Genomic DNA, 27,626 nt, shown 5'->3' with positions numbered 1-27,626 from the left:
TGGTTTGAGTAGTTAAGACATTGAATACTACTATTTAGCTGAAAAGCAGTGTGGTGCAGGATCATTTTTTGTCAAATATGTAAAAAATACAAAGCACATTATTATTTGTTTTCACATCTCAAACACTAAAATGATCAGCATAATATGATTTGCAACACTGTAATCAGAGGCTGTATTTTCGAGCCTGATCTTGAAAGTGGAAGGAAACTTATATGGTTGCAGATTTACTCACTACAGTTCAGGTGTGCAGAGGAAGTGGAGTTTCTGACAACTTGAATTTCTTTCCTCTTGAGCTCATACCCCATGGGAAGTCAGGAAAAAATTAACTTTTGAGCCAGTTTAAAACTTAGTTTGATAAAAAGGAGATACAATTTATAAGATTTTGAGGTAATGCTTAAACTTTTGGGAAAATGCTCTTATTTCTATCCTTCGTCTCCTCTTTAAACTGGTGTCCAGGTATATGAAGGGGACTTAACGTGATACAATGTTATCAGGGAAGACAACGTCTTCAGTTCTTCATACTCTGGGCATCCTACTGGCCTCTGATGCAGTAGGCCACAGCTTGTGAAATATGCGATCAGGTTTTTCCTAGCTTGGTCAAATACCGGTAGTTCTTGACTGAGTTGGCCTCATCTTAGTTCCAAGAAATGTGGAGAACTCTCACACTTCTGCAGCTCTGTCTCAAGCAGGCCGGTATAGATCAGGATGCAGGTTTCGCCTGTGCTACCTTCCTGCAGGCTCAAAATAAGTCCCCCCCTTTTTTTTTTCCCATTCATGAGCTTTCTTCCTACTCAGCTACCTTCTGAGTTTCCCTTTGAGAGAATATAGAAACTCTTGGGTCCCCTCCATACCACAGAAGAACAAAGATTAGCTTGGACAAACAAATCTCATTACCAAGATTTACTTTCATGTGACTGTGCCCTGCTTAGCCTGATGAGAGGCCATCTCATTCCAGAATCCTATAAACTCCTCTACTACCCAGCATATTACAGATACTTCAAAGCAATAAAAGATGGACTGTTGCTACATTAAACATGAATGAATCCCGTTAATGTTGTTCAAAAGAAGTCAGACAGTGTATTCTGCTAAGATTCAGTTTATATAAAATTCAAAAGCAGGCAAAACTACTTGTGATGTTAGAAGGCAAGAGAGTGGTGTTTTTTGGAAGAAGTTTGGAAGAGCTTCTTTAAACATGTGGCATTTACTATCTTTATCTAGGTCATGGCTGACATGGGTGGGTTAGCTTTGTGGTAACTCGTTTACCTGTTCAGTTAAGATTTGTGTACTTTTCAAGGGGTGCCTGAGTGGGTCATTCGTTTAAACACCCAACTCTTGATCTCAGCTTGGGCCCTGAGCACAGGCTCTGATGTCTGAGTAGTGAGTTCAAGTCGAATATTGGGCTCCACGCTGGGCATGGAGGCTTCTTAAAAAAGATTTGTGTACTTTTTGTACGTACATTTAAAAAAGTACATATTAAAAAATGAATTTGAAGAATGAAGAAAACTAGAGTATTGATTTTTAAACTTTAATAAGCCTAAAGACCTGGATTGTAAAAATGCAGATTCCCCAGACTGTCACCTGAAGTTCTGATTCAGTAAGTCTGACTCTATGAATCTGTAATTTTAACATTTGCCTGAGTGGTTCTGATGTTCCATGCTTTAAAAATGCCGACTTAGCATCTGTAGTTTAACAAATTCTCCTTAACTCTCTGGACAGATATTTAAGTATAAGAAGTTTGTCATATTAATTGTTACTTAAATCTGAATTAATTGGATCTCTAATGTCTAGGAGTAACATTTCCTCACCACCTTAATGTCTTACAAATGTAATGACAGTTGTTTAAAATGTTCCTTTTTTTTTTTTCTATAGCGTGGTTTTATTGCATCCATTGAATTCTGCAGATTTTCAAATTTGATTAAAAGAAAAAATTTTATTCATTTCCTATTGCAATTTTTACAGTACAAGTACATTTGATTTTCCTGGGATATATTGCCTTTTTAGATACAGATATTTAGTTCTAGACTACTCAACATGTGATAATGTAAAAGAACTCTCTAAAAAACAACCAGTCTTTATATCTGCAAAGCAGAGATCTTAAAATGGAAATAAAATAAGATTTGAACACATAGAATGTTGCCAAGTAAGGTTTGGTAAAACCTAATAAGTAAAATCAGTAACTAGTAAAATCAGTCAGTTTAAGTGTCAGGATACATAATGTCATTTATAGAATTCCATAGTCTATAAAGTATAGCTTTGTTAGTTCCACTGTAAACAATGGCAGATCTTTATGTGATTTTCACATCAGTGGAAGGTCGTATTATTTGTAAAATTCCATGATCAGATTGTGGTAATTTTCTTTGATATAACATATAAACTATATTTATCTAAAAAAAATACCAACAACTTGAAATCCATTTCACACATAGTTAATATGAACTGTAGAGTATGTATTTTTCAGCCAATTCCAGATGTTTTAAGATTTTGTTTTTCAGCACAGACTCATCCTGATAGCAACCATCTGTCCTGTCCTGGGTGATTCACATTCATCTCTGAAAGCATGAGAATGGATTTGGTAAGGCATTTAGGTCTTTTCTGGCTCAGTAACTCTATAACATTAAGTGAAAATAATGCCTGAACAGTTTATTAGATGTTCTTCCCCTTATGTAACCATCACTACCCTCTGTGCCCACCCTTCATTCCCCCCAGGGAGTATAGGAACATGGTGTTAGGTGCCAAATACAAGGAAATACCTGTAAACCTTCAAAACTCATTAAATAGTGGGTAGGGGTTACTGATCTTAAGTGTTTAATCTACTAAAGGAGTGGACAGATGTGATTTTTTTTGATATGCTAATTTTTAAAAAAATAAATACAGCTTGAAGAATTCACAGTACTTTTAAGTGAAGGCTGGTATTTTGACAACTATGTAAAGTTGACCACCACCTTTATTCCACCTCCTCCCTGTAGACCTTTAGAGATAGATGGTAGTTTCTTTTAGACTGTAGGACCTAAGCATAATTTAAAGTAACCTTTTAAAACTGCCCACATGTCTTTTTTTCACACTTTGACGAGTAAATCATTCCGGTGAAGCATCATCTTGGCATGTGTGAATAAATTTGTGAATATAGGTCTGTAATCAAAGCATCATAGTGTTTGTTGCCTCCTCATAGGAATCTTAATTTGAAAACAAGATTGGCCATAGACAACAGTAATTTGCCATCAAATCATTAAAATCTTACTGGCATCTTCTAAAAGAGAATGATCTTAAAAAGTTCACTGGCATTACTGACTTGTTTAAAAAGCATACATTTAGGGACACTAGGTGGCTCGGTGCGTTAAGCCTCTGCCTTCGGATCAGGTCATGATCCCGGGTTCTGGGATTGAGCCCCACTTCGGGCTCTCTGCTTGGCAGGGAGCCTGCTTCCCTTCCTCTCTCTCTCTGCCTGCCTCTCTGCCTGCTTGTGATCTCTGTCAAATAATAAAATAAAATCTTAAAAAAAAAAAAGCATGCATTTATATGTGTTTCTATATATTTCCCTGTGTTTGCAAAATTGTATCAACAATCATTATTATCTAAATAAGTTATATAAAATACCTTTTCAACTCTGAACCGCCTGAAATTCCCTTGGATTCTGCCACCTGAGCCTTTTTTACCACTTCATGACAACTGTCAGTTAGGATACCTATAATGGCTTTTCCTTTTTATGCTATTTTACTACTTAATGATATTTTGTTTTTAAAAGCATATTGGTTTAATTCCTTGATTCTTTTTTTTTTTCTCCATGGCTAAAATTTTAGCCTCTAATCTTCCCCCCACCCAGTCTTTTTTTTTTATTTTTTTAATTGATATGTAGTTGACATAGTAGTTTCAGAGTTACAACACAGTAATCCAACAATTATATACATTACAGAGTGCTCACTATGATAAGTATGATTATCATCTGTCACTGTACCATGTTACTAAAATATTAATGAATATGTTCTCTGTGCTGTAGTTTTTCATTTTCTTCACTTATTTTAATAAGTTTGGAAATTTTTACTTCTTAATCCCTTTCACCTATTTTGTCTAAACTCTCATCTCCCTCCCCTCTGGCAACCGCTAGTTTGTCTTCTTTGAGTCTGTTTTAACATTTTAACAATATTACATCTTCTAATCCTTGAGTACAGGATATCTTTCCATTTGTGTTGTCCTCAGTTTCATTCATCAGTTGTGTTTTTTTTTTTTAACTTTATTAATGTTTTTAAGAAAGCTCTACACCCAGCATGGTGCTCAAACTCACAACCCCAAGATCAAGAGTCACATGTTTTTCTGAGCTAAACAGGCATCTCAGTATTTTACTCTTTTTGATACAGTTTTACATAGGGTTGTTAATTTCCCTTTCTGCTGTTTTGTTATTAGTGTACAGGAATGCAGCAGATCTTTGTATTTTGTATCCTGCAACTTACTGAATTCATTTATTCTAATAATTTTTTTGGTGGAGTCTTTAGAGTTTTCTATATATAGCCTGTGTCTCTGCAAACAGTGATGGTTTACTTCTTCCTTACCAATTTGGGCACCTTTTATTTTTCTTGTCTGAGTGCTATACCTAGGACCTCTGGTACAATATTGAATAAAAGTAGTGAAAGTTTGGACATCCTTGTTTCTGACCTTAAGGGCAGAGCTTTCAGCTTTTTTACCATTGTGATGTTAGCTTTGGGCTTATCATATATGTCTTTCATTATGTTGAGGGATGTTCCTTTTGTGCCCACTTTGATAGTTTTTATCAGTGAATGTTCAATTTTGTCATTCTTTTTCTGCATCTACTGCAGTGGTCATAACACTTTTATCCATTTTGTAAATGTAGATCACATCAGTGATTTGCAGGTATTAAACCGTCTTTGCATCCCTGGAATAAATATGACTTGAGTATAGTGAATGATCCTTTTAATGTATTTTTTAATTCTGTTCACTAATACTTTGTTGAGTTTTATGCTTTTATGTTCATCAAGGATAATTGGCCTATAGATTTGTTTGTTTGTTTTGTAGTTTGTTTTGGTATCAAGGTAATGCTGGCCTTGTAAAATGAATTTTGAAGAATTTCTCCCTCTTCTGTTTTTTGGGATAGCTTGAGGATAGGTATTAACTCTTCTTTAAATGTCTGGTAGAGTTCATCTGTGAAGCTCTCTGATCCTAGCTTTATTGGGAGTTTTTTATTATTGGTCCAATTTTGTTACTAGTAATTGGTCTCTCCAGATTTTCTGTTTCCTCCTGACTCAGAAGATTGTTTCTAGGAATTAATCTCTTTTGGGTTGTGCATTTTGTTGGCTTTTAGTTTTTTTTGTAATTGTTTATAATTTTTTATATTTTTATGGTGTCAGTTTTAACTCGTCTTTCATTTCTGATTTTGAGTTCTTGATTAAAACTTCTGGCTGAAGTTTTACCAATTTTGTTTATCTTTTCAGAGAAACAGCTCTTGGTCTCATTCATCTTCTCTGTTGTTTTTTTAGTCTCTATTTCATTTATTTGGGCTTTGTTGATTCTTCTTTTTCTGGTTCCTTAGATATAAGGTTAGATTGTTTAAAATGTTCTTGTTTCGGGCGCCTGGGTGGCTCAGTGCGTTAAGCCGCTGCCTTCGGCTCAGGTCATGATCTCAGGGTCCTGGGATCGAGTCCCGCATCGGGCTCTCTGCTCAGCAGGGAGCCTGCTTCCCTCTCTCTCTCTCTCTGCCTGCCTCTCCATCTACTTGTGATTTCTCTCTGTCAAATAAATAAATAAAATCTTTAAAAAAAAAAATAAATAAAAAATAAAATGTTCTTGTTTCTTGAAGTAGGCCTATATCATTATAAATTTCCCTCTTGGAAATACTTTTGCTGTGTGCTGAAGATTTTGAACTGTAGTGTTTCCATTTCTGTTTGTCTCCAAGTATGTTTTGATTTCCTCTTTGTTTCTTTGTTGATCCATTGGTTGCTTTAGTAATCTGTTATTTAGCTTCCAGTTATTTTGTTTTTCATTCAGTTTTCTTATAATTGGTCTCTTTCTAGTTTCATACTCTTATAGTGGTAAAAGATGCTTGATAGGATTTCATTGTTCTTAGACTTGTTTTATGGTCTGCCCTGTGATCTGTTCTGGAGAATATACCATGTGCACTTGAATAGACATTCTGCTGTTTTGGGGTGGAAAATTCTGTGTGTATCTGTTAAGTCTACCTGGTCTAATGTGACATTCAAAGCCACGGTTTGATTTACTGTCTGAGTGATCTATCCATTGACGTAAGCATGTGTTAAAGCCCCCTACTATTACTGTGTTATTGTCAATTTCTCTCTTTATGTCTGTTAATATTTGCTTTATATATCTATATGGTGCTCCTATGTTGGATGCATAGTATTTGTAATTATTATATACTCTTAATGAACTGATCCTTTTATCATTATTCAATGACCTTTTTGTCTCCTTACAGTCTTTTTTTTAAAGTCTATTTTACCTAATAATTAGTATTGGTATCCCATCCCCCTCCCCCGCTTCATTTGCATGGAATATCTTTTTCCATCTCTTTTTTTTTTTTTTTTTTTTTTTTTTAGGATTTTATTTTTTCATTTGAGAGAGAACATGTACAAGCAGAGGGAAGGGATGGTGGGAGAGGGAGAAGCAGACTCCCCGCTGAGCAGGGGGCCCAATGTGGGGCTCTATCCTAGGACCCTGGGATCATGATCTGAGCTGAAGGCAGACACTTAATCTACTGAGTCACCCAGGCACCCCTCCATCCCTTCACTTTCAGTCTGTATGCATGTTTAGGGCTGATGTCTCTTGTAGGCAGTATATAGATGGGCCTTGCTATTTTATCCTTTCAGTCACCTTATATCTTTTCCTTGGAGCATTTAGTCCATTTACATTTATTCATTCATTTATTTACTTAAGATTTTATTTATTTATTTGACAGTGAGCACAAGTATGGGGAGCAGCAGGCAGAGGGAGAGGGAGAAAGCAGGCTCCTTACTGAGCAGAGAGCCTTGTGAGGGGTTGGATCCCAGGACCCTGGGATCATGACCTGAGCCAAAGGCAGATGCCTAATGACTGAGCCATCCAGTCATTTATTTTTTAATTTTTTTTAAGATTTTATTTATTTATTTGACAGAGAAATCACAAGTAGTCGGAAAGGCAGGCAGAGAGAGAGAGGGAAGCAGGCTCCCTGCTGAGCAGAGAGCCCGATGGGGGGCTCGATCCCAGGACCCTGAGATCATGACCTGAGCCGAAGGCAGCGGCTTAACCCACTGAACCACCCAGGCGCCCCCATCCAGTCATTTAAACATCCAACATTTAAAGTTAATTATTGATAGGTATGTACTTACTAGCATTTTGTTGTTTACTGGTTGTTTCTGTAATTCTCTCTTCCCTTGTGATTGATGGTTTTCTTTAGTGTCCTGCTTGAATTCCTTTCTCTTCTTGTGTATCTGTTAGAGGTTTTTGCTTTGTTGTTACCCTGGGGTTCATATATAACACCCTGTGTATAGCAGTCTATTTTGAGATCATGGTCTCTTAAGTTCTCTAAGAGCACCTAAGTTTGATTCCCCCCTCCATGTTTTAGGTATATGAGGTCATATTTTACCTCTTTTTGTGTATCCCTTGACTAGTTTTTATAGATAAAATTGATTTTACTACTTTTATTTTAACCTCCTTACTAGGTTTCTAAGTGATTGATCTACTACCTTAACTATATGTTTGCTTTTACTGTGAAATTTTCTCCTAATTTTCTTCCACTGTGGCCTTTTCTTTCCACTTAGATAATCTCCTTTAACATTTCTTGTAAAGCTAGTTTAGGGGTGATGAACTCCTTTAACTTTTGTTTGTCTGGGACACACTCTTCCCTTCAATTCTGAGTGATAATCTTGCTGGATAAAGTATTCTTGGTTGCAGAGGTTTTGTTTTGCTTTTTTCTTTCAGCGCTTTGATGATGCCATGCCCTTCTGGTCTATAGCGTCCTGCTGAAAATGAGCTGATAGCCTTATGGGGTTTCCCATGTATATATGTAATTGCTTTTCTCTTGCTTTTGGGACTTTCTCTTTAATTTTTGTCATTTTAATTATGTGTCTTGGTGTGGACCTCCCTGGGTTCATTTTAAGACTCTTCTTGCCTCTTGCACCTAGAGGTCAGTTTCCTCCCCAGATTAAGGAAGTTTTCAGCTGTTATTTCTTCAAATAAGCTTTCTGTCCCCCTTCTCTCATCTCCTTCTGGGATCCCATAATGCAAATGTTCATGTACTTGATAAGTCACAGAGATACTTTAACCTATTCTCATTTTTTATTTTTACTGTTGAGCTTGAATGTTTTCCATTACCCTGTCTTCCAGATCACTGATTGATTCTTCTGTATCTTCTAATCCACTGATTTCCTCTAGCCCATTTTTAATTTTAGTTATTACATTCTTCACCTCTGACTAGTTCTGAGTTCAGCCACTCTTCTCTCAAGTCTGGTGAGTATCTTTCTGACCATTACCTTGAACTCTATCAGGCATATTGCTGATCTCTTTTTCGGTGGTTTTGCCTTCTTTCATTTGGAACGTATTCCTGTGTCTCCTCATTATGTGTTTCTGTGAATTACATAAGTCAGCTGCTTCTCTTGGTCTTGAAAGTAGTGGCCTTGTGTGGAACGTTTCCTGTAGTTACCTGTAACATGGCCCTCTCTGGTCACCAGAATTTATTGAGGTTGAGCTATGATGGATGCTGGCATGCTGGTGGATGATGCTAGCCCTCTGCCCTACCGTCTACAGTGATCATCCTGTAGTGTTGAGGGCACACTGGTGGGCAGGGCTTGTCTGCTGCACAGCTGGCTAATAAGCCCTAGTCATCTCTACATCATGCAGACTGGGCCAGCACTCAGCCTGTCTGCGGTGGTCCGCATTGCCTGCTCTGGGCTCACTTGTAGGCAGTGCTGATTTCCTGTGTGGGTGGCTGTGAGACCTGGTTGCAGCCCTTGTGGGCTTGCTGTCTGGAATGAGAGTCTGTAACTGCTGCAGACACACTGAGGGGTAGGGCTCTAGAGGCAGCTGAGAAGCACAGCTACAGCATCTGCATGTGCACTGGTATATGGGGTTAGCTCCTCACTCCCTAGGGCAGGAAATGTGCCTATCACAGTGGGCAGGTTGGAAGGGCAGGGCACACAATGCTAGCAAGGTAGGGGGAGAATGTCAGAACTCGCTTCTACAAGTGTCTGACTGTCTAGGCTGGGAGAGGACAAGAAAAATGGCACCCACCAGCACTTTCAAGCCTGGGGAAAGCTCCTGTTTATCTCCTATAGATTCCTGCCCCTCCTGTACACATCCTAAAACTAGTTGATAAATCTCTCTCAGATGTACCCCAGGCACTTTTCAAACTGCTGCTTCTATGCTCTGTCTTGGGCCAAGTTATTTAATGTGTTGACTTCTAAAGACTTGGTTTCTTGCAGCCCTCCAGCTCTTCTGGAGTTAAGCCACACTGATTTTCAAAGCCAGACATTATGGAGACTGGTCTTACTAGTGCAAGTTCTCAGGGCCAAGGGTGTCCATTGTGGGGTCGCTCCTCGCCTGTGATGTCCCTCACCTTTGTGAGTAGTCACTCCAGGAGTTTCATTACCAATGGCAGATGGCAGCTCTGTACCTCCTGCGCTTTTGATGTGACCTTGCTACACCTAGCTGTGGATGATCTTCACCTAGCTGTAGATGATCTGTTCTGCCACCCGTCAGGTAGTTTTCAGAGTGAGTAGCAGTACATGCAGCAGTTGCCACCATGTGTGGCTGGGGTGGAGGGAGGCGGTGAATTTAGGATTCTCCTACTCTGCCATCTTCCCTCTCCTGTAAAATTTCTTTTAAAACAATGATACTGTTTTTCCACAGTGGACAGTTATACAAAGTCATTTTAATATAATCATTTTTTTCAAATGTATAAAAGGTAAGATGTTCTAATTTAAGAATTTAATAGGCAATAAAATATTAACATAAGACAAGTAATGTGAAAATTTCAGAGCTTGTTTTTCATAGATGTCCACCTACTGGTACAAGAGCAAAACCTGCATTAGGTGAGTTTGTGCAAGCTTCTCCATAAATTGGTCTCCAGTAGTAATGCTTTTTAAGGCCATTGGAGACTTCTGCAAGATACATATGTCCATCCACCACAAATGGCTCCACATCTGTATTGTCTGGTTTTAGACGGCCCGTTTGAATTAAGTCTGAATAAGCCTATGATTTTTAAGAAAAGAGAGACCTGTCATTAAGAAAATTGTCTAATTTCCATAAAATGAATAAGCTAATTGCAATTTTCAGATTAGCTGTGCTGATTTTCAGTTTAAAATATTCTGAGTAAATACTAAATTTTAGTATTTTTTACATACAATTTTTATTCACTTAATTTCACATAATTATAATTTTGAAAAAGTTACTTCTAAGTTTTGAAGTATTTTGTTTTATGGCTCCCAGAATTAACAGTTCTCTGTATTACAGATTTTGTGGGCCAAAGGTCTCATTGTCAAAATTTTCAAGTCCTGCAGGGGTTTGTAAGTGAGGGAGGAAGGGGTTGTGTATGCCTTGAAAATTTGATGATAGCCAGGGACCCATTTCACAGGAAAATATGCAACCAGATTTTGGCATATGGCTGTATGGAGTTCATGAACTCCCTGAAGCTAATTTATAGATTGAGGCTAAGACAATTTCTGTAGTATCAGATGCTGACCTGGCTGTAGCCTAATTCTGTCTTCACTGTAGAATTTTCTTTGTATATCACTAATGGATCATTGGTATCTTTGTAAGGGTATCATACAAACATGTTAAAATGGTTGGTTAATAAGATTGTGAGTATAGAGAAAGATATATAGACAGTAAAAAATTTAAAATTTTAGCTGTTTTCTGCTTAGGCTTATTATTCCAAACTCATTCTAGTGTGTAGAATATGATCTTTTTCTGAAATCAAGGGTTTAAATAGTATATTTTATTACTCTTTTTGGAGGTGGAATTTTGGATAGTCTTTTTGCAAATTGAGAATTTTAGCATCTTCATTCTTTCCAAATAAAAACTATTTGTTACAATGCTTTTTGTTTTGCAAGTGGTATCAAGGGCTGTGTTTACATAAGCAACCTAAAAGCAACATAAAAGACTAGGTCTCCAAATTCCATGTCTTGGTTTAATTATTGGGCAACAGACTGGAGATTGTGCTACATCAAATTTAGAATAAATCTGGGACACCTGGGTGGCTCAGTTGGTTAAGCGGCTGCCTTCAGCTCAGGTCATGATCCCAGCGTCCTGGGATCGAGTCCCACATCAGGCTCCTTGCTCAGCGGGGAGCCTGCTTCTCCCTCTGCCTCTGCCTACCATTCTGCCTGCCTGTGCTTGCTCTCTCCCCCCCTCTCTCTGATAAATAAATAAAAAAAACCTTTAAAAAAAAATTTAGAATAAATCAATAGTTCTGGTTTTTAAAATATTTTTTTAGAGGAATTGGGATTGCATAATTCATTGATCTCTATATTAATATGTGGTATTCGTTGCCTTCTATTTAAACCACAAAACTTTCCAGTGCTTAGTTTTTAGGACTTACGTTAAAATTTATCAAAACTGAAGTGTCTTACTACATTTTGGAATAATTTCCAAGGCCACCTGTAAATGCCCGATACTATAGAGAAGACCCCAGGAAAAGCCTTTAGTGAAGGAAGAAAAAAAAAAAGACTTACCACACATGTAGCCTCATCAAATTTGTTTCCCCAAATGTAAACATTCGAGAGTGTGGGATTTGTTTTCATTGACTGTGAAAGTGCAACCAGTCCTTCTCCCTGTATGTTGTTGCTGACTACTGACAACCTATCAGAAACAAGAAGTAATAACCCTGGAAACCAATACATACTTACACAAAGAAGATGCATAAGTTAGCCAACAACATTTATTTTATTGTGTAAAATCTTAGAAAGTAAAGATACTAAAGAAGAATGCTAACTGGGGCGCCTGGGTGGCTCAGTGGGTTAAAGCCTCTGCCTTCTGCTCAGGTCATGATCCCAGGGTCCTGGAGCTCCACATCGGGCTCTCTGCTCAGCAGGGAGCCTGCTTCCCCCCCACCCCTCTGCCTGTCTCTGCCTACTTGTGATCTCTGTTTGTCAAATAAATAAATAAAAATCTTTAAAAAAAAATAATAATGCTACGGTGCTTGGGTGGCTCAGTTGGTTAAGCAACTGCCTTTGGCTCAGGTCATGATCCGGAGTCCCGGGATCAAGTCCCACATCGGGCTCCCTGCTCTGCAGGGAGTCTGCTTCTCCCGCTGACCTCTCTCCTCTCGTTCTCTTTCTCTCTCATTCTCTCTCTCAAATGTCAATATGTCAGCTTAGAAATTTTTCATATTTCATCATGAATCTTGGGTTTTAAGGGGATTGATGTCAGTTTTTTTTTTTTTTAAAGATTTATTTATTTGACAGAGATCACAAGTAGGCAGAGAGGAAGCAGGCTCCCCACTGAGCAGAGAGCCCGATGTGGGGCTCGATCCCAGGACCCTGGGATCACGACCTGAGCCGAAGGCAGAAGCTTTAACCCACTGAGCCACCCAGGTGCCCCTTGAAGTTAGTATTTTAAAAGTTTAAGTTTTTCTCTTGATTAAATACAAAACCATACTAACGCTCTAAGACTCCTGTTGTGTGAAGCAAGAGTTTCACTGAGATGCTTTGCTCCTGCATTTTCTATTCTGTTAAAAGAAAGATCCAGTACTTCCAGGGTAGTATTGCTTTTCAGTACGTCAGCCAAAAACACCGTTCCGTCACAAGTTATTTTATTGCTGGGAAGGGAAGAATACATGGTTACATTTGAAAATATGAAGTATTCTTTTATTCATAGAGATTAACATGCCTCAGAATTGTTGTATAGAACATTATTTTTCTAGGTTAGTAAAAGATTTTAATCACTCAGTTTCCAAAAAGGTAATGAAAATTTGCTATAAAATGTTGCTCCATTCTGGTTTACTCATGATTAAATGCTCCATTCACACTGTTGAGATAAAATAATCAGTATAAACTAGATACTAAAGCTTAGTACAAAAAGTTGACAACAATGATTATATCTTCTGATCTTAGGAATTACTGTCTTAACAATATAGCCTCTGTATCATGAATATTTACATAGATTATTCCCAGGACTTCTAATGTATTATCACTTACCAGCTGACATCAAGGTAGCGTAGGCTTCTGTTCAGATACAGTGCGTCACATAACTGTTTTATACCACAGTTTTTTATATTATGCTTACACACATGTAGTTCAACAAGGCAGTGATTTTCTTTCAACATGTGGCCTAGATGAACTGTGGATTCTTCCTAAAAATAGGTAAAATCTTCTAAAATACAGTTTTGAAGCTGTACATTTGAAGCTGTACCAAATATATGCTAAGTTACTTAAATTAGCTTTTTCTTTTTTTTTTAAGATTTTATTTATTTGACAGAGCTCACAAATAGGTAGAGAGGCAGGCAGAGAGAGAAGGGGGAAGCAGGTTCTCCACTGAGCAGAGCCTGACATGGGGCTCAATCAGGACCCTGAGACCATGACCCGAGCCGAAGGCAGACGCTTAACCCACTGAGCTACCCAGGCGCCCCCTTAAATTAGCGTTTTAAAAAGATACCAGTTGAGACTATTAGCCTATAATTTGTATTTGCTTTGGCTCGGTTTTTAAGAAAAATCACTTTTGCCACAAATGATACTTTATCATTTTAAAAACCAGCAGCAGGCACTTGGAAAGTACGGTGACTAAGTGAGGTAAATAGGCTGGTGTAAAAAAGTCTGTTCTAAACAATCACTCCAGAAGGGTTGGGCGGGGGTGATTGGCCCCATGATATATTGCACATATTAAGCTCCCTTACTGTTGTCCTTTCAAGAATCTCCAGATGTTTCTTATACCCATATGTTCCTGAACTTTACTCTTGATCTCCACTCTTTATGGATAAAATACAAAGCCATTTCTCTGGGTGCCTGGGTAGCTCAGTGGGTTAAAGCCTCTGCCCTCGGCTCAGGTCATGATCCCAGGGTCCTGGGATCAAGCCCCCTATCGGGTTCTCTGCTCAGCAGGGAGCCTGCATCCTCCTCTCTCCGCCTGCTTCTCTGCCTACTTGGGATCTCCGTCTGTCAAATAAATAAAATCTTAAAAAATACAAAGCCATTTCTCAAATGTTGGTTCTATTTTAAAAATACAATCAGTCCTGTGATATCCAATTCTTCCTTTTTATAATCATCCCAAATCTCTAAATACATTTTCCAGTCACTGGAAGACTTATTTTTAATTCCAAACTCTAGCTCCTTCCAAGGCAAAAAGTATATAACATCAATGAGGATTTGAATACCAAGCACTTTTTTTTTTTTTTTTTTAACAAAGTCAAAGTAGGTCTTAAAATGAATGGGTCAGTATTTTATGGTAAGAAGTCCTCTTACTTGATTGCTGCTTTTTTTCTTTGTAAGTAAGCTCCATGCCCAGCAAGGAGCCCAATGCAGGGCTTGAACTCATGACCCTGAGATTAAGACCTTAGCTGAGATGAAGAGTCTGATGTTTAACCGACTGAGCCACCCAGGCGTCCACAGATTGCTGTATTTGTAAGTTTTACAGTCACTGGAAATGCTGATCACGAACATGGATATCTATGTATGCTCAAATTATGTACTTCTACATAATAACTGAGAAAAACTACAAAAGTTAAATCATGTAGCAGTAGCAGATAGTACATGAGTTGTAATAAAAGTATATGAGCTTTATGAGAAAACTGTCCAAATACTAGCTCTATACTAGCTGCCTGCCTTTGGGCAAATGATTTCATCCAGCTAAGTCTGTTTCCTTTTCTGTAAGGTAGGTAAAATTATACTTCCCTCACAATTAACAAAAAAGTACCTGGCATAAAATAACTGATCTATAGGACACTATAAAGCATTTTTTATTGTTCAGTAGTCTATAATCCTGTATCTGATTTATTTAAATTATTGCTGACACTGAAAAAGGCCCAAAGGGAAGCTATAGTTTGGGATCTTAACAAATGCAAACTGACCACTTAGGGGGTCCAGTGTTGCTCTGCATGGTGCCTGGAACCAGGATACATGTTTGTGTTTTATGCTTTGATTGTGGTTTTTTTTTTTTAGATCAAGAAATTTGGTTGAGGGACCACCCTTATTAAGGAAGGGAACTAAAATAAGAAATAGTGTTTTTAGATCATTTATCAACTTTGACAGTTTGCTTAGGATGGCACCTGGCATCAGTATCTTTCCATGCTCCCCAGATAGTGAAATGGAATAGGTTTGCAGGCTTATGTTTGGGAACAGCAAAGTATGAAGAAACCCAGAAGGACTCTACTCCACAGCCACTGAAGAAACTAGGACTCAGAGGGACAGAGAGTGCCTGCCTCGGAGAGGAAAAGAAAGCAGCCTGGAGTTTAGCTGACTGCTAGAAGCACTGGGCTAAGAGCAAGAGCCTGCACCTGAGAAAGACCTTGGGCTTTTCTTAACTATTCTCCGATTTGGGAAAAATGACACCACTCAACACACTTAAAAGAGGAATGGTGTTTCTAATGTGATTTCACATAGTTTAACATACTTATTTCCTCAAGGCTTTAATCAGAACATTTTAATTTAGCCTTCAGATCTCATGTCCTCAATCTGAGAACCTTGTCTGCCACTTCTAAAAGAATGTTAAAGAACAAGGAGAAGCCTTGAAAGCAACTACCATTTTGTCTCCAGAGTGCAGCTTACCTATAGGATCAAGTCCAGACTTCCCAGGCTGCTCTTCATACACATTCTGCCATTGTTACTCATGATTTCAAAGCAGTTTAGTGATAGTAATATAACAAAATTCACAGCCTTTAAAACTTTAATAATTGTTTCCGTCTTGACTACTCTGCCTCTTTACAGGTTTACTCACCGTTAATCTGAGTTTACAAGAAAGAAAAAAAAAGACCTGTTTACTGCTTAAATAAACAACTAAAATCATAATTTAACTCAGTTTTTCTTCAAATAAGTTCTTTGTAAATACAGTAAATTCTAAAAATATTAACCTTGAAATAACCTTCAGTAAATAGTGCCTTCGTTTTTTTCACATGTAATAATATTAGCTGTCATCACTTTGAATACATACCTGTTCACCATACAGTATAGGTCGGTTTAGGTTTATTCCCTTAATTGTTTGGTTTTGCGTTAGGACTGTAGCAAATGCTATCACACTTTGCATTCCCTAGAAATAGTAAATTCGTTAAGGAGCTGACAAAGTATATAATCTCCCTATTTCAAAACCAGTAATCTAGATTCAGAGAAATAAACTATTTTAAGATTTTATTTATCTGTCAGAACTGTAAACCCTGAATTATAGTTTGGTCAAACTCAGAAGTAAATTGTTACTATGTTCTTTTCTCTCTGCCCTAAAATCTATAACATGCACAGGGAGTTTCTTAAAGTTTCAGTATCTATTTCTTAGGACATTCACCTCTTGGTTTGCTCCTGAGTCCTTAAGTTTCTGTGTGTTTCTGACCTCGGATACCCAGACACACAAGCAGATCTCAGCTAGGGTTCTACACTACTTAGAACAGACCTTGTGAAAGCATTCTTTTATGTGCATACTTGTTACTTTCAGTGCGTGTATGCAGTGGAAATACCTTATTGGAAGGGCCGAATTCTCCCTGATTTCTGTGTTGGACACCACCACACACCCCCCAGCTGTAACACTAGGAAACCTGGGCCTCCACTTCACCAGTCTACTCACCGTCCCATCCAATTAATCAGTAAGTCTTAGAGATGGTCTCTAAAAGACATCTCAGATTAACCCATCTGTGTGCCACCACCCATCCCCAATCCTTTTAACCCACCTGGACCATAACTTGAAGTGGTCAGCGAGCTTCTTGCTACCCTCTAATTCCCCACAGAAACCAGAGTGATCTTTTTTTTTTTTTTTTTTTTAAGGACAAATCAAATCACATCACCCCTCAAAGCCTTAAATACATCTCATAGATGTATTTAGAACTCAATTCCTTTTTCCCCTGGCCTTGACCCACAACCCATACAGCACTGCTTGATCTGGCCTCTGCACACCTCTCACCCACACTTTGAGATACTCTGACTAGCCACTCTGGCTTTTCAGGTCCTAAACCTGCCAGACTCAGCCTTTCATTATTCATGTACCACTCATGATTTTTGCCATATTATAATACCAGTTTTACTGTTTACTTAATAGTTTTCTATTAAGTCAATTTACTTTTCCCACTTTAAAGTTCTATTACTACCATAAATGGAAAACTAATTCCTCAAAATAGAGCATCTGCAAAAATAAATACATGAGTAGTAAAATTACCTCTATCTGTAATAGCTGTGCTACCCGTACCGTAGTCAGGGTACCACTATCTTAGAGTCTGTGTGTGCTGGACCCCTGCCTGGGATGTTCTGCCATGGACCCTCTCCAAGGTAGTTCCTCAGATATTAGACGACTGTGCTATTATGCAGATTACCTCCTACCAGACAGAGTACTTAGCTATCTTTGTAGCACTTTTCTTTTTGATGTTTTACCAACTAGAATATAGGCTTTCTAATGAAGTAGCGTTTTTCAATTAAATTTTTTTTCTCAAAAACTCCTGTATAAGTTAAGAAGTGTTATAGATAGAAGCTTAGGAAGAATTTTATTCTAGTTATTCCTCTATAGTATTATTTAATACAATCTTATTAATAACACTGATATGCCTAATAGTAAAAGCAAAGCAAAACAAACAAAAAAAATTCCCTGATATTAGATATTAGGGACAAGCTTAATCAGTCATAAGACTCTCATTTAGCTGATCTCTTCAACAATTCCTTATCCTATTTCCAAAAAGATTGATGCAGTACATGGGTGATTTTTCTCAACCATTTTACTTACCAGGTCACAGTCACCCAAATCTAATTTTTCTAAAGATGAATTAATTTGTAGCATTGCAGCAAAAAACATTCCACCTTTATTTTCAATCTTGTTTCCAGTCATTCTTAGGTATTTCAGAGTTGTATTCTTCTGAAAAGAAAAAGAATAAAAACTTCATTAAATTTGTATTCCACAAATTTTTTTCTTGATTACAGCAGACTTTTACTATTTGCAGACTCAAGTTTTCATGGTTTCATGGAGATAGAATAGGATATTCCTTAAAGGTAACATTTAGTTTCCCAATAAGATAAAAATCTGGTTTAATTTTTTACTGGAAAGAATGCCCAGGAAACATGCTCAGTAAACGAAGCAGATTTTATAAGTTTTCCTTTCATTGAGAAATCTATAGATTCGTTTTTAAGAAAATTATACCACCTTTTTTTTGAGGTAAAATTCACATAACCCAAAGTAAACCATTTTAAAATATACAATTCACTGGTTTTTAATAAATTCACCATGTTATACAACCATCACCTAGCTAGTTTCGAAAACACTTCAACCCCCCTCACCCCCAACAAAGGAGACCCTATACCTATTAAGCAATCACTTTATATTCTCCCTGTATCACTTTTAAAGGAATGTAATTCTTCAGACACTTGCGAAGTTTAACTCCTCTCATTCCACTCTTGATAATCCTTTCACAAAGAAAATTAGACATTTCAGTGTCCTAATAAATAGTAGAGGACATAGCTGCAAATAACTGAAACCCCTTAAGAACAGGAAGAAGGCAAGGAGGTCCACTGTTCATACTGCCATTTAACAGTGTACTGCAGGTTCTAGATGAGGCAGTTAGGCAAGGAAAAGAAAAAAAGGCACCCACATTGGAGAAGAAAACTATGTCTGCATGTAACAGGATATCATATATGGAAAATTCTAAGGAATCCACCTAAAAAAGTTGTTAGAACTAATGTGTTCAGCAAGACTACAGGACACAACACCAATATATAAAATCAATTGTATTTCTACACACTAGCAATGAACAATCCAAAACTGAAATTAAGACTCCCATTTAGGGGCACCTGGGTGCCTCAGTCAGTTAAGCATCTGCCTTCGGCTTAGGTCATGATGCTGTTGTCCTGAGATTGAGCCCCGCATGGGGCTCCTTGCTCAGCGGGAAGCTTGCTTTTCCCTCTCCCACTCCCCCTGCTTGTGTTCCCTCTTTTGTTGTATCTGTCAAATAAATAAAATATTAAAAAAAGAAGACTGTCCCATTTGTAGTAGCATCAAAAAGAATAAAGTATTAGAAATAATTTAGCAAAATCAAGACCTGTACATTAAAAACAAACCACTGTGGGGGGCGCCTGGGTGGCTCAGCAGGTTAAAGCCTCTGCCTTTGGCTCAGGTCATGATCCCAGGGTCCTGGAATCGAGCCCCAAATCATCAGGCTCTCTGCACCGCAGGGAACCTGCTTCCTCCTCTCTCTCTGTCTGCCTCTCTGCCTACTTGTGATCTCTGTCAAGTAAATAAAATCTTTAAAAAAAAAATTAAAAAACCACTGTTGAAGGAAGTGAAAGATACAAATAAATGAAAACACATCCCACGTCATGAATCAGAAGACAATACTGTTAGGATGACAGTACTCCCCAAATTTTCTAAAGATTGAAAGCAACTCTCTCAAAATCCTTGTTTTGGGGGGCACCTGGGTAGCTCAGTGGGTTAAAGCCTCTGCCTTCAGCTCAGGTCATGATCTCAGGATCCTGGGATCGAGCCGAGCATTGGGCTCTCTGCTCAGCAGGGAGACTACTTCTCCCTCTCTCTGCCTACTTGTGATTTGTCAAATAAATAAAATCTTTAAAAAAAAAAAATCCTTGTTTTTCTTGCAGAAATTGATAAACTGGTCTTAAAATTCATATGAAAATGCAAAGGACCCAGAAGATCCAACACATCTTGAAACAACAAAAAGGACTCACTTCTTGACTTCAAAACTTGACTACAAACTACAGTAATCAAGACTGTGTGGGACTGACATAAGGACAGACATACATTTTAAAAGAATAGAATGAAGAGCAGAGAAATAAACTGTTTGTAATAAATTTTTGACAAGGGCATCAAGAAAATTAATGGGGGAGGAATAATCTTAAATAGTGTTGGGACAACTGGATATCCACATGCAAAAGAATGAAATTAGACTCCTACCTCATACCATATACAAAAATTAACTCAAAATGGATCAAAGAACTAAACAAAGGAGCTAAAAACACAGTTAGAATATGCAAATATAAATCTTAATGATTTTTAGATAGGCAAGGCCTTAGCTATAACACCAAAAGCACAAAGGAAAAAAGCTGAACTTTATCAAAATTAATTTTGTGCTTCAAAGGATGCCATGAAGGAAGTGAAAAGGCAATCCACAGAATGACAGAAAACATTTGCAGATCATGTATGAGAGACTTTATATCCAGAACATACAGACTACTCTTAGCATTTAAAAAGACAACTAGACATGGGCTTTGAACAGACATTTTTTCAAAACAATGCCATATGAAAAGATGCTAAGCATCATTATTCATGATGGGAATGCAAATCAAATCCAAAAAACCCCTGCATATCTACTAGGATGGCTAAAATCAAGAAGACAGTAACAAGTGCTGGATGTAGAGAAACGAGGACACTCCTACAGTGCTGGACTTGTAAAAAGGCAGTTTGGAAAACAGTTGAACAGTTGCCAAATGATCTAGCAGTTACATTTCTAGGTATACACCCAAGAAAACTGAAAACATGCACACAAAAAATGTGCAAATATTCATAGTACATTATTGTAGACAAAAAGTGGAAACCTAAATGTCCTTAACTGATGGATGAATAGGATATATCTAAACAATGGAATATTATTTGGCAATAAGAATCAAGTATGTTACAATACAGATGAACCTTGAAAGCATTAAGCCAGTCATAGGAGACCACATATTTTAAGATTTCATTTATGTGAAATGTCCAGAATAGGCAATCTATTAGATGGAACACAGATTAGTGACTGCCAGGGGCTGGGAGGGTGAAAGAAGCATAGAGAAGGACTGCTAATATGTACACGGTTTCTTTCGGGGATGAAATGTTCTAAAAACAGTGATGGTCATGCCATTCTGAATGTACAAAAACCCACTGAACAAAAATCTTAAAGGTAAATTTTGATGGAGAAAAAGTAAGTTCTTATGTATGCTAAGTATCTTAAAGCTTTTTAAAAATGAATTTAAAAATGCTCATGTAATATTACATTTTAATAAATTAAAGTGTAATAAAAACAGACATTTGCACAATGAGTTCACAATAACATTTTGGTTAATTACAAGCTATCAGAAGTTAAAATGCCAAAAGAAAATGTCTGAGGTATATAAATGCTTACATGTAGTGCTTTAGCAATCAGTTCTCCACCTTCTGGCCCAATATCGTTAAACATAAGGTTTAAGTAAACGAGTTTATGTTGCTTCTATAATAAGAGAAAAGAAGCTATTACGTATGTAATTATTAGGGGGAAAAAAATACAGACACTGCTTTATTTAAGTAAAAGAATTTACCTCCAAAGAAAATCTTTGTAACAGAAAATCTCAAAGTCCAACAAAAGAAGCTACAATTGGGGTGGGGTGGGCTGTGGGAAACATCATGCTCATTTAAACATAATTGCAATGTAAGTGAAAGAAAAAGACTATTCTATTTTGATCAATTATTCAAAGTATGAATGCCCTTTATTTAACCACAGTGTACAAGTTTGCAAAAGATGACTTAGAAGCTCTAGTTACCAGCAATCTACCAATAACAAATACACAAGTGGGTTTTCAGTTTATTTCAAGTGTTGTAAATATAGTGCAAGGTCAGGACCCTGGACATTTTGCAAGACTAGCATTTTGTGTGTGCCGCTAGACTAGGTGGTTTCACTGCAAAGAGAATTAAGAAAACTTAAGAACATTTTGGTGATTTTTGCAATATTTTTGTAATTGCTGAGAATTAGTTCATATTTCTTAATCTTCACTCTGTCCTTGTGCTGTGTGCCATCTCATGGATAGGAGAAATTTTTTTTTATGATTTTATTTATTTAACAGAGGGATACACAGCAAGAGAAGGAACACAAGGGCAGAGGGAGAGGGAGAAGTGGCCTTCCTGCAAAGCAGTGAGCCCAATGCCGGGCTCTATCCAGGACACAGGAATCATGACCTGAGCTGAAGGCAGATGCTTAAGGACGGAGCCACTCAGGTGCCCCTCATGGAAATGAGAATTTTAAGATCATTTTTAAGCTCATTAGAAGCATATTTAGCGATTGGGGAAAGTAGTTAGGAACTTAAAAAGCCAATTTAAACAATAATGATAATGCTGCTTTAAACATTTTAACTGAAAATGGGGCGCCTGGGTGGCTCAGTGGGTTAAGCCGCTGCCTTCAGCTCAGGTCATGATCTCGGGGTCCTGGGATCGAGTCCCACATCGGGCTCTCTGCTCAGCAGGGAGCCTGCTTCCGTCTCTCTCTCTGCCTGCCTCTCTGCCTACTTGTGATCTCTCTCTGTCGAATAAATAAATAAAATCTTTAAAAAAAAAAAAAAAAACATTTTAACTGAAAATACAAACATACACCTATATTTGCCAATCTTCGGAGGTTGAAACAAAGCCTTTTCTTAAAGTACACCTACTCTGATTGGTGGACCACACTTTTTTTCTTTTTTCTTTCTTTCTTTTTTTTTTTTTTTTTTTGGACCCCACTGTCTCTCTTAAATGAAATGCAGCCACAAGGCAGCATTTTAGCATGGGCATCTTCAAAGAAGTCTGCAATAAAGGGTTATTAACTTAGCGGACTTGAGGTACTCAAACCACGTACATTTTCAAAGAAAAAGTACTGGCTCTTAACTGACTCCTGGAAGAAAACAAAAAGAACTAACAAGATTTTGTAGTAAAATACCTGAAGCAGTCTTGCAGCATAGTATGCACCAACATCACTTATGAGGTTATATCTAACATCCAAACCTGAAGAACACATGAACAGATGAATAGAGGCTGATATTCCTTATACTGAATAATTAAAATCAGGAAAATTAAGAGGTAATGATTTTTAAGGAGACATATACCACTGATATATGGACTCTTCTTTAAAATTCTGAAAAGAATCCAAAAATCTTTGCCTGTTACTCTTTCTTCTGGCATTAAGCGACTGTTACCAGCAATATTTAATGTGATTCCTTCTGACCTATTAAAATGCAAAAAAGAAACCCACTAAAGAAATAGAAGTATTTTCCCCCTATATAAACAGTAACATCATGAATAGCATTTACTGAAACCAAGTATGTATCACAATATAGATTTATATCAAGTAACTTAAGACGACTGAATATTCAATAGATTTTGTAAACACTTCTATAGTATATAATTTTATTCTCTCTCTCTCTCTCTCTCTCTCTCACACACACACACACATACACACACTCCTCCTGATAGGTAATCACATCAAAGACTTCAATATTTTCACAAATAAATCCAGCTCCCAGGAGCTCAGGACAAATCTGAAGGCTAGACTTGGAGGCCACTGGTCTACTGTTTTTCCTTGTGTACTCTGCTACCTCCAAGACCAGCTAACAGTGTCCATCAGACACTGTTCTAAATCAAAAGGTAGATCTGTTTTAAAAGCCATGTACAAATCACTTTAAACAAATCACTCAGTATTCCAGGATTCTCATACAGAAGGAGGTCAGTGAATACTACTTTGTAATCAAGTATTTGTCTTCCTTACCCCTTTTCGAGTTCTTCATCGACTTCTTGGAGTATATGCAATATAAAAGTATTAATTTTCTGGGACTTTTCCATACAGAGATTATAGTAAGTTTCCTGGAGATGGCCAGTAACTTCTGGAGCTTTTGAAAAATAAGTGCATTACTCTTCATCACATATAAATGATATCAGGACCTTTCCTGTCCCTACTCCTTCCCCTCCCTAAAAATTACACTTCTTCAAAGATACGAATGTGTATGTATAGAGTCAGGAGTGAGGAAGAAAGAGCAAAAGAATTAAGACTAGAGAAAGGAAGAAAATAGAAGGAATTAGGGGGAATAAAAATGCTGTTTGGAGAAGCAGGGCCATAGAAACACCCACTGAGGCTAGGCAGACACTAACTTGCAAGTGACACAAAGAACTAACATCCTGGTAGCAGAGGAAAAGGATATTCAGAGAAATTAAAGATTTTGCCAAAATCATACAGCTAATAAGGGTAGAGTATAAAAACAGACAGACTCCAAAGCCTCTTTCCACTCTACCACACTGGGTTAGGAGACTCACATTTTCTTATCAGGACGTCAAATAAAAAATTTTTATTTTTATTTTATTAAAAATAAAAATTATTAAAAATATTAAAATATTTAAAATAAAATTTTATTTAAATTTTATTTTTTATTTTAATCAAATAAAAACATTTTAATCAGAGGATCTAAACTCAAAAAGGATCTGAAAAATCCGTGAGTCCCCAAGGCTCCCTGGATACCCTCTACACATGCACTTTGATGGCATCTGTTGGTTCCTCCTAAAACTGAGTTGAGGCCAGACTCAGAGAAGCTCTTCACCTACCCTGGCCTTTCACTTCCTCTTTGTAAAGGTTGATTTTTCTCTGTTCAGTCCTTAATAAAGATGATAGAAACAAAGCAGGAGTTGAAATCTCCTTCCTCTGTTACGCCTGAAGCTTTCCTTAATGGTCTTACTGTTTTGGATATTAATTTACAAGGATCTTTGGAAGACCCAAGCCTTCTGGGGGTAGAAGTGATGTTGTTCCTCTTCTTAGAAGCACCTACCACTATCTTTGTTTTCTGTCTTATCTTTTGTATAGGTCTTTTTTTTTTTTTTTAAGATTTTATTTATTTATTTGACAGAGATCACAAGCAGGCAGAAAGGCAGGCAGAGAGAGAAGGAAAAGCAAACTCCCCACCGAGCAGAGAGCCCGATGCAGTGCTTGATCCCAGGACCCTGAGATTATGACCTGAGCCGAAGGCAGATGCTTAAGCCACTGAGCCACCCAGGTGCCCCTGTACAGGTCTCTTAAAAAAAAAAAAACCAATAAAATAAAAAAATAAAAATAAAAATCTGTGCTCAGAGATCTCACTACTCAACCAACTTGGGGTCTTCAGGAGCCAGCCTCTTGAGTTTCTGCATCTCAAGAGATGTACTTGGCTGAGATTTCTGCACTGTATGAACTCAAGAGTTTGCTAAACAAACTTGCAGAAAAAGATTTAAAATGAGGAACATTACATTGAAAATGGAAGCACTAAACTTTTCTTAATAGTTTTCTTTTAAATCAGCTTTTATTTATTTATTTATTTTTTTTTTTAAAGATTTTATTTATTTATTTGACAGAGAGAAATTACAAGTACACTGAGAGGCAGGCAGAGAGAGAGAGAGAGAGAAGGAAGCAGGCTCCCTGCTGAGCAGAGAGCCCGATGCGGGACTCGATCCCAGGACGCTGAGATCATGACCTGAGCCGAAGGCAGCGGCTTAACCCACTGAGCCACCCAGGCGCCCTTAAATCAGCTTTTAAAAAATTAATTTAACCCACTTATTCCAGACAAGTTGAAATTTCAATATCGAAAGGAAATAAATATCAGCAATCCCATGTTAAAGAACCATTACAATTAAGGTCTCTGGGTATTTCCTTCTTATTGTTTTTCTCAACTATGTACATATTACCCTTTTTTTAAAAATCGGAATTTTTCAGTACAGTTCTATATCTTTTCAGTTAACATTGAGTTTTCCCATGTCAGTCTCAGAAAAATTTTAATGTCAACAGAATTTCCTGTCTTATGGGTTGATGCATATAAAAAACCCTTCCTTATTTTAGGAAATTTCCATGAATCTAAATAACATTTTAGCACAATATTTCCCAAACTGTGTTCTTCAGAATACAAATCTTTCGTGAGATGATCAAACATGTTCTAAATAGAATAGATTTTATTGTCAAATACATTTGGGAAGTTCTAACTTAAAGCTAAACAAACCTCTATAACACTTCTCAGGACATTTACAACACTCAAGGGCACAAAAACTTCAAATTGTTGGGCCTGGAGAGAAGAGAGAATAAAAATATTCCGTTTCCCAGACTTATGTGACCATGGTTCACATGGAGTTCAAGCTACAAAATGCTACTTTAGCATTCTCCACAGACAACACAGCAAATTGATCTGTAACAAATTTACTTGTTGGAGCTGGGCTCCCAGGAGGCTTCTTTTCTCCCTTCTGGCTACTACCTTCCTTAGTATTAAAAAGTGAAGACTGGCCTGAGAATCTGAGTCAGGGCCTGCCCTCAGCTGGCTACACCACACCCAAGATGTACCCAAGAAATGTGTCAAGACTTAGAACTCATGTTTCTCTGAGGGAAGGAATCTTAGACTACAAGCTAAATATAGCTAAAGAAAGTTACAGGAAAATTCTTAAGAGCTCCTGGGTGGCTCAGTGGGTTAAGCATCTGACTGTACCTCAGGTCACAATCCTGGGGTCCGGCCCCACTTTGGGGTCCCTGCTCAGCTAGGAGTCTGTTTCCTCCCTCTGTCTCTCTCCTCAGCTTGTGCTCTCTCTTGCAAATAAATAGATAAAACCTTTTTTAAAGGGGGGGGGGGGGGGAGAATAGGAAAGGAAAAGGAAAGAAAAGAAAATTCTTTTATTTTATTTTATTTTCCTACCTAACCATGGATTTAAAGTACTTAAAATTTTTTGCTATGCTCTTTCATGTTGTATGTCAGGATTTTATGGTACCAAAAATTTATTTCCTGTATTCATCTTAGGGGAGAATAATAAATCCATCTTCAAATTGTAAAGCTAAAACTAAGACTAACCAGTTACACAAGAAAATATAAAGAATCTAACTCAAATGTCATTTTTCTTGTATTCCAAGTATTTTTTACCTGGCAGCACGTTTTAAATTTTCTAAAGAGAAGGCTCATTTTGGAGGTGGTCCCCCATGCCCTTCTGTACTGGAACAGCCAAATACCAGAAAATCCAAGGGTTGGGAGTGAGTCAGACTGGGGTGGTTGCCCAGGATCAGCTGTGTGACTTTGAACAAGTTATCCTAATTCTCCCATCTTAAATTTCCTCTTATGCTAAAAGCAGAGCACGGCACGCATCTCAAGGATGCAGTGAGGAATAGGTAAGTGTTCTAGCGCAGTTCCGTATCTACAGGCACATTAACACAAGCATCCACAATGGAAATGGTGGCCAGACGAGGGACGTGCAGGCTATGCTTAATTTGCTCGAGATCATTCACGGTTGCAGAAATAGTTAAAACGGAGGGGACATAGAGATGCCAAGTCAGAACGGTCTCAAGGCCCTCTGGCCCACCTAGGCCCTGCTTTCTGGAACTTCCACCAATAAAGGGCCCCAGAACTTTCCCGGAGACTCTGATGAGGGTAAAGCAACAGACACACCTTCCTCCAGGACGATGGCTAGTGTGAAGGGCGGACTCATCGGGGGAACTTGGGCTCCCTTCCCACCCACATTTGGGGGCCCCAAAGTTCTGGCCGCAGCTGAGGTTCCCGGGGGCGCCCGCCGGCCACACCGCCTCGAGCCGGCGGCCCGCTGGGAGGAACGGGCTGTGCCGGCGACCCTGCCGCAGGGGCCGGAGCCGCCTCCCGCACTTCCCGTGGGCCCGGCGGGCGCCGGAGGACATCCGATTTCTTACCACTACCGTCCGCGGGGGCCGAGAACGGATTAGGGGTTGTAGTGGGTACGGGAGTGGGGAACCCAGGCCCGGCCCCCGCGGCCTCCTTCCCCGGGTCCCACATATTCCTCTTCACCCCTGGGCC

General features: G+C 38.1%; 1 protein-coding gene across 4 annotated transcripts; it reads right to left on the bottom strand.

The window, feature by feature from the left end:
- Positions 1 to 1,912: 1,912 nt before the first annotated feature.
- Positions 1,913 to 27,626, bottom strand: LRRC34 (leucine rich repeat containing 34). Of its 4 annotated transcripts, XM_059391583.1 has the most exons (12): positions 27,503 to 27,626; positions 23,582 to 23,702; positions 22,923 to 23,041; positions 22,757 to 22,821; positions 21,218 to 21,301; positions 17,839 to 17,967; positions 16,075 to 16,170; positions 13,131 to 13,285; positions 12,596 to 12,751; positions 11,667 to 11,793; positions 10,000 to 10,185; positions 1,913 to 2,549 (listed from the first exon to the last, which is right to left on the bottom strand). In XM_059391583.1, the coding sequence occupies exons 1-12, from the start codon at positions 27,603 to 27,605 to the stop codon at positions 2,544 to 2,546; spliced, it is 1,347 nt and encodes a 448-aa protein (XP_059247566.1). In that variant the 5' UTR covers positions 27,606 to 27,626; the 3' UTR covers positions 1,913 to 2,543. The 4 variants fall into 4 exon arrangements, with proteins under 4 accessions (XP_059247566.1, XP_059247568.1, XP_059247565.1 ...); XM_059391585.1 differs by lacking the exon at positions 10,000 to 10,185; XM_059391582.1 differs by lacking the exon at positions 1,913 to 2,549 and having other exon boundaries at positions 7,604 to 10,185.

The sequence above is a fragment of the Mustela nigripes genome, chromosome 2 (genome assembly GCF_022355385.1).
Source record: "Mustela nigripes isolate SB6536 chromosome 2, MUSNIG.SB6536, whole genome shotgun sequence".
NCBI lineage: Eukaryota > Metazoa > Chordata > Mammalia > Carnivora > Mustelidae > Mustela > Mustela nigripes.
Note: the sequence above shows the minus strand (reverse complement) of the source record. Positions and strands in the feature narration are given on the sequence as shown.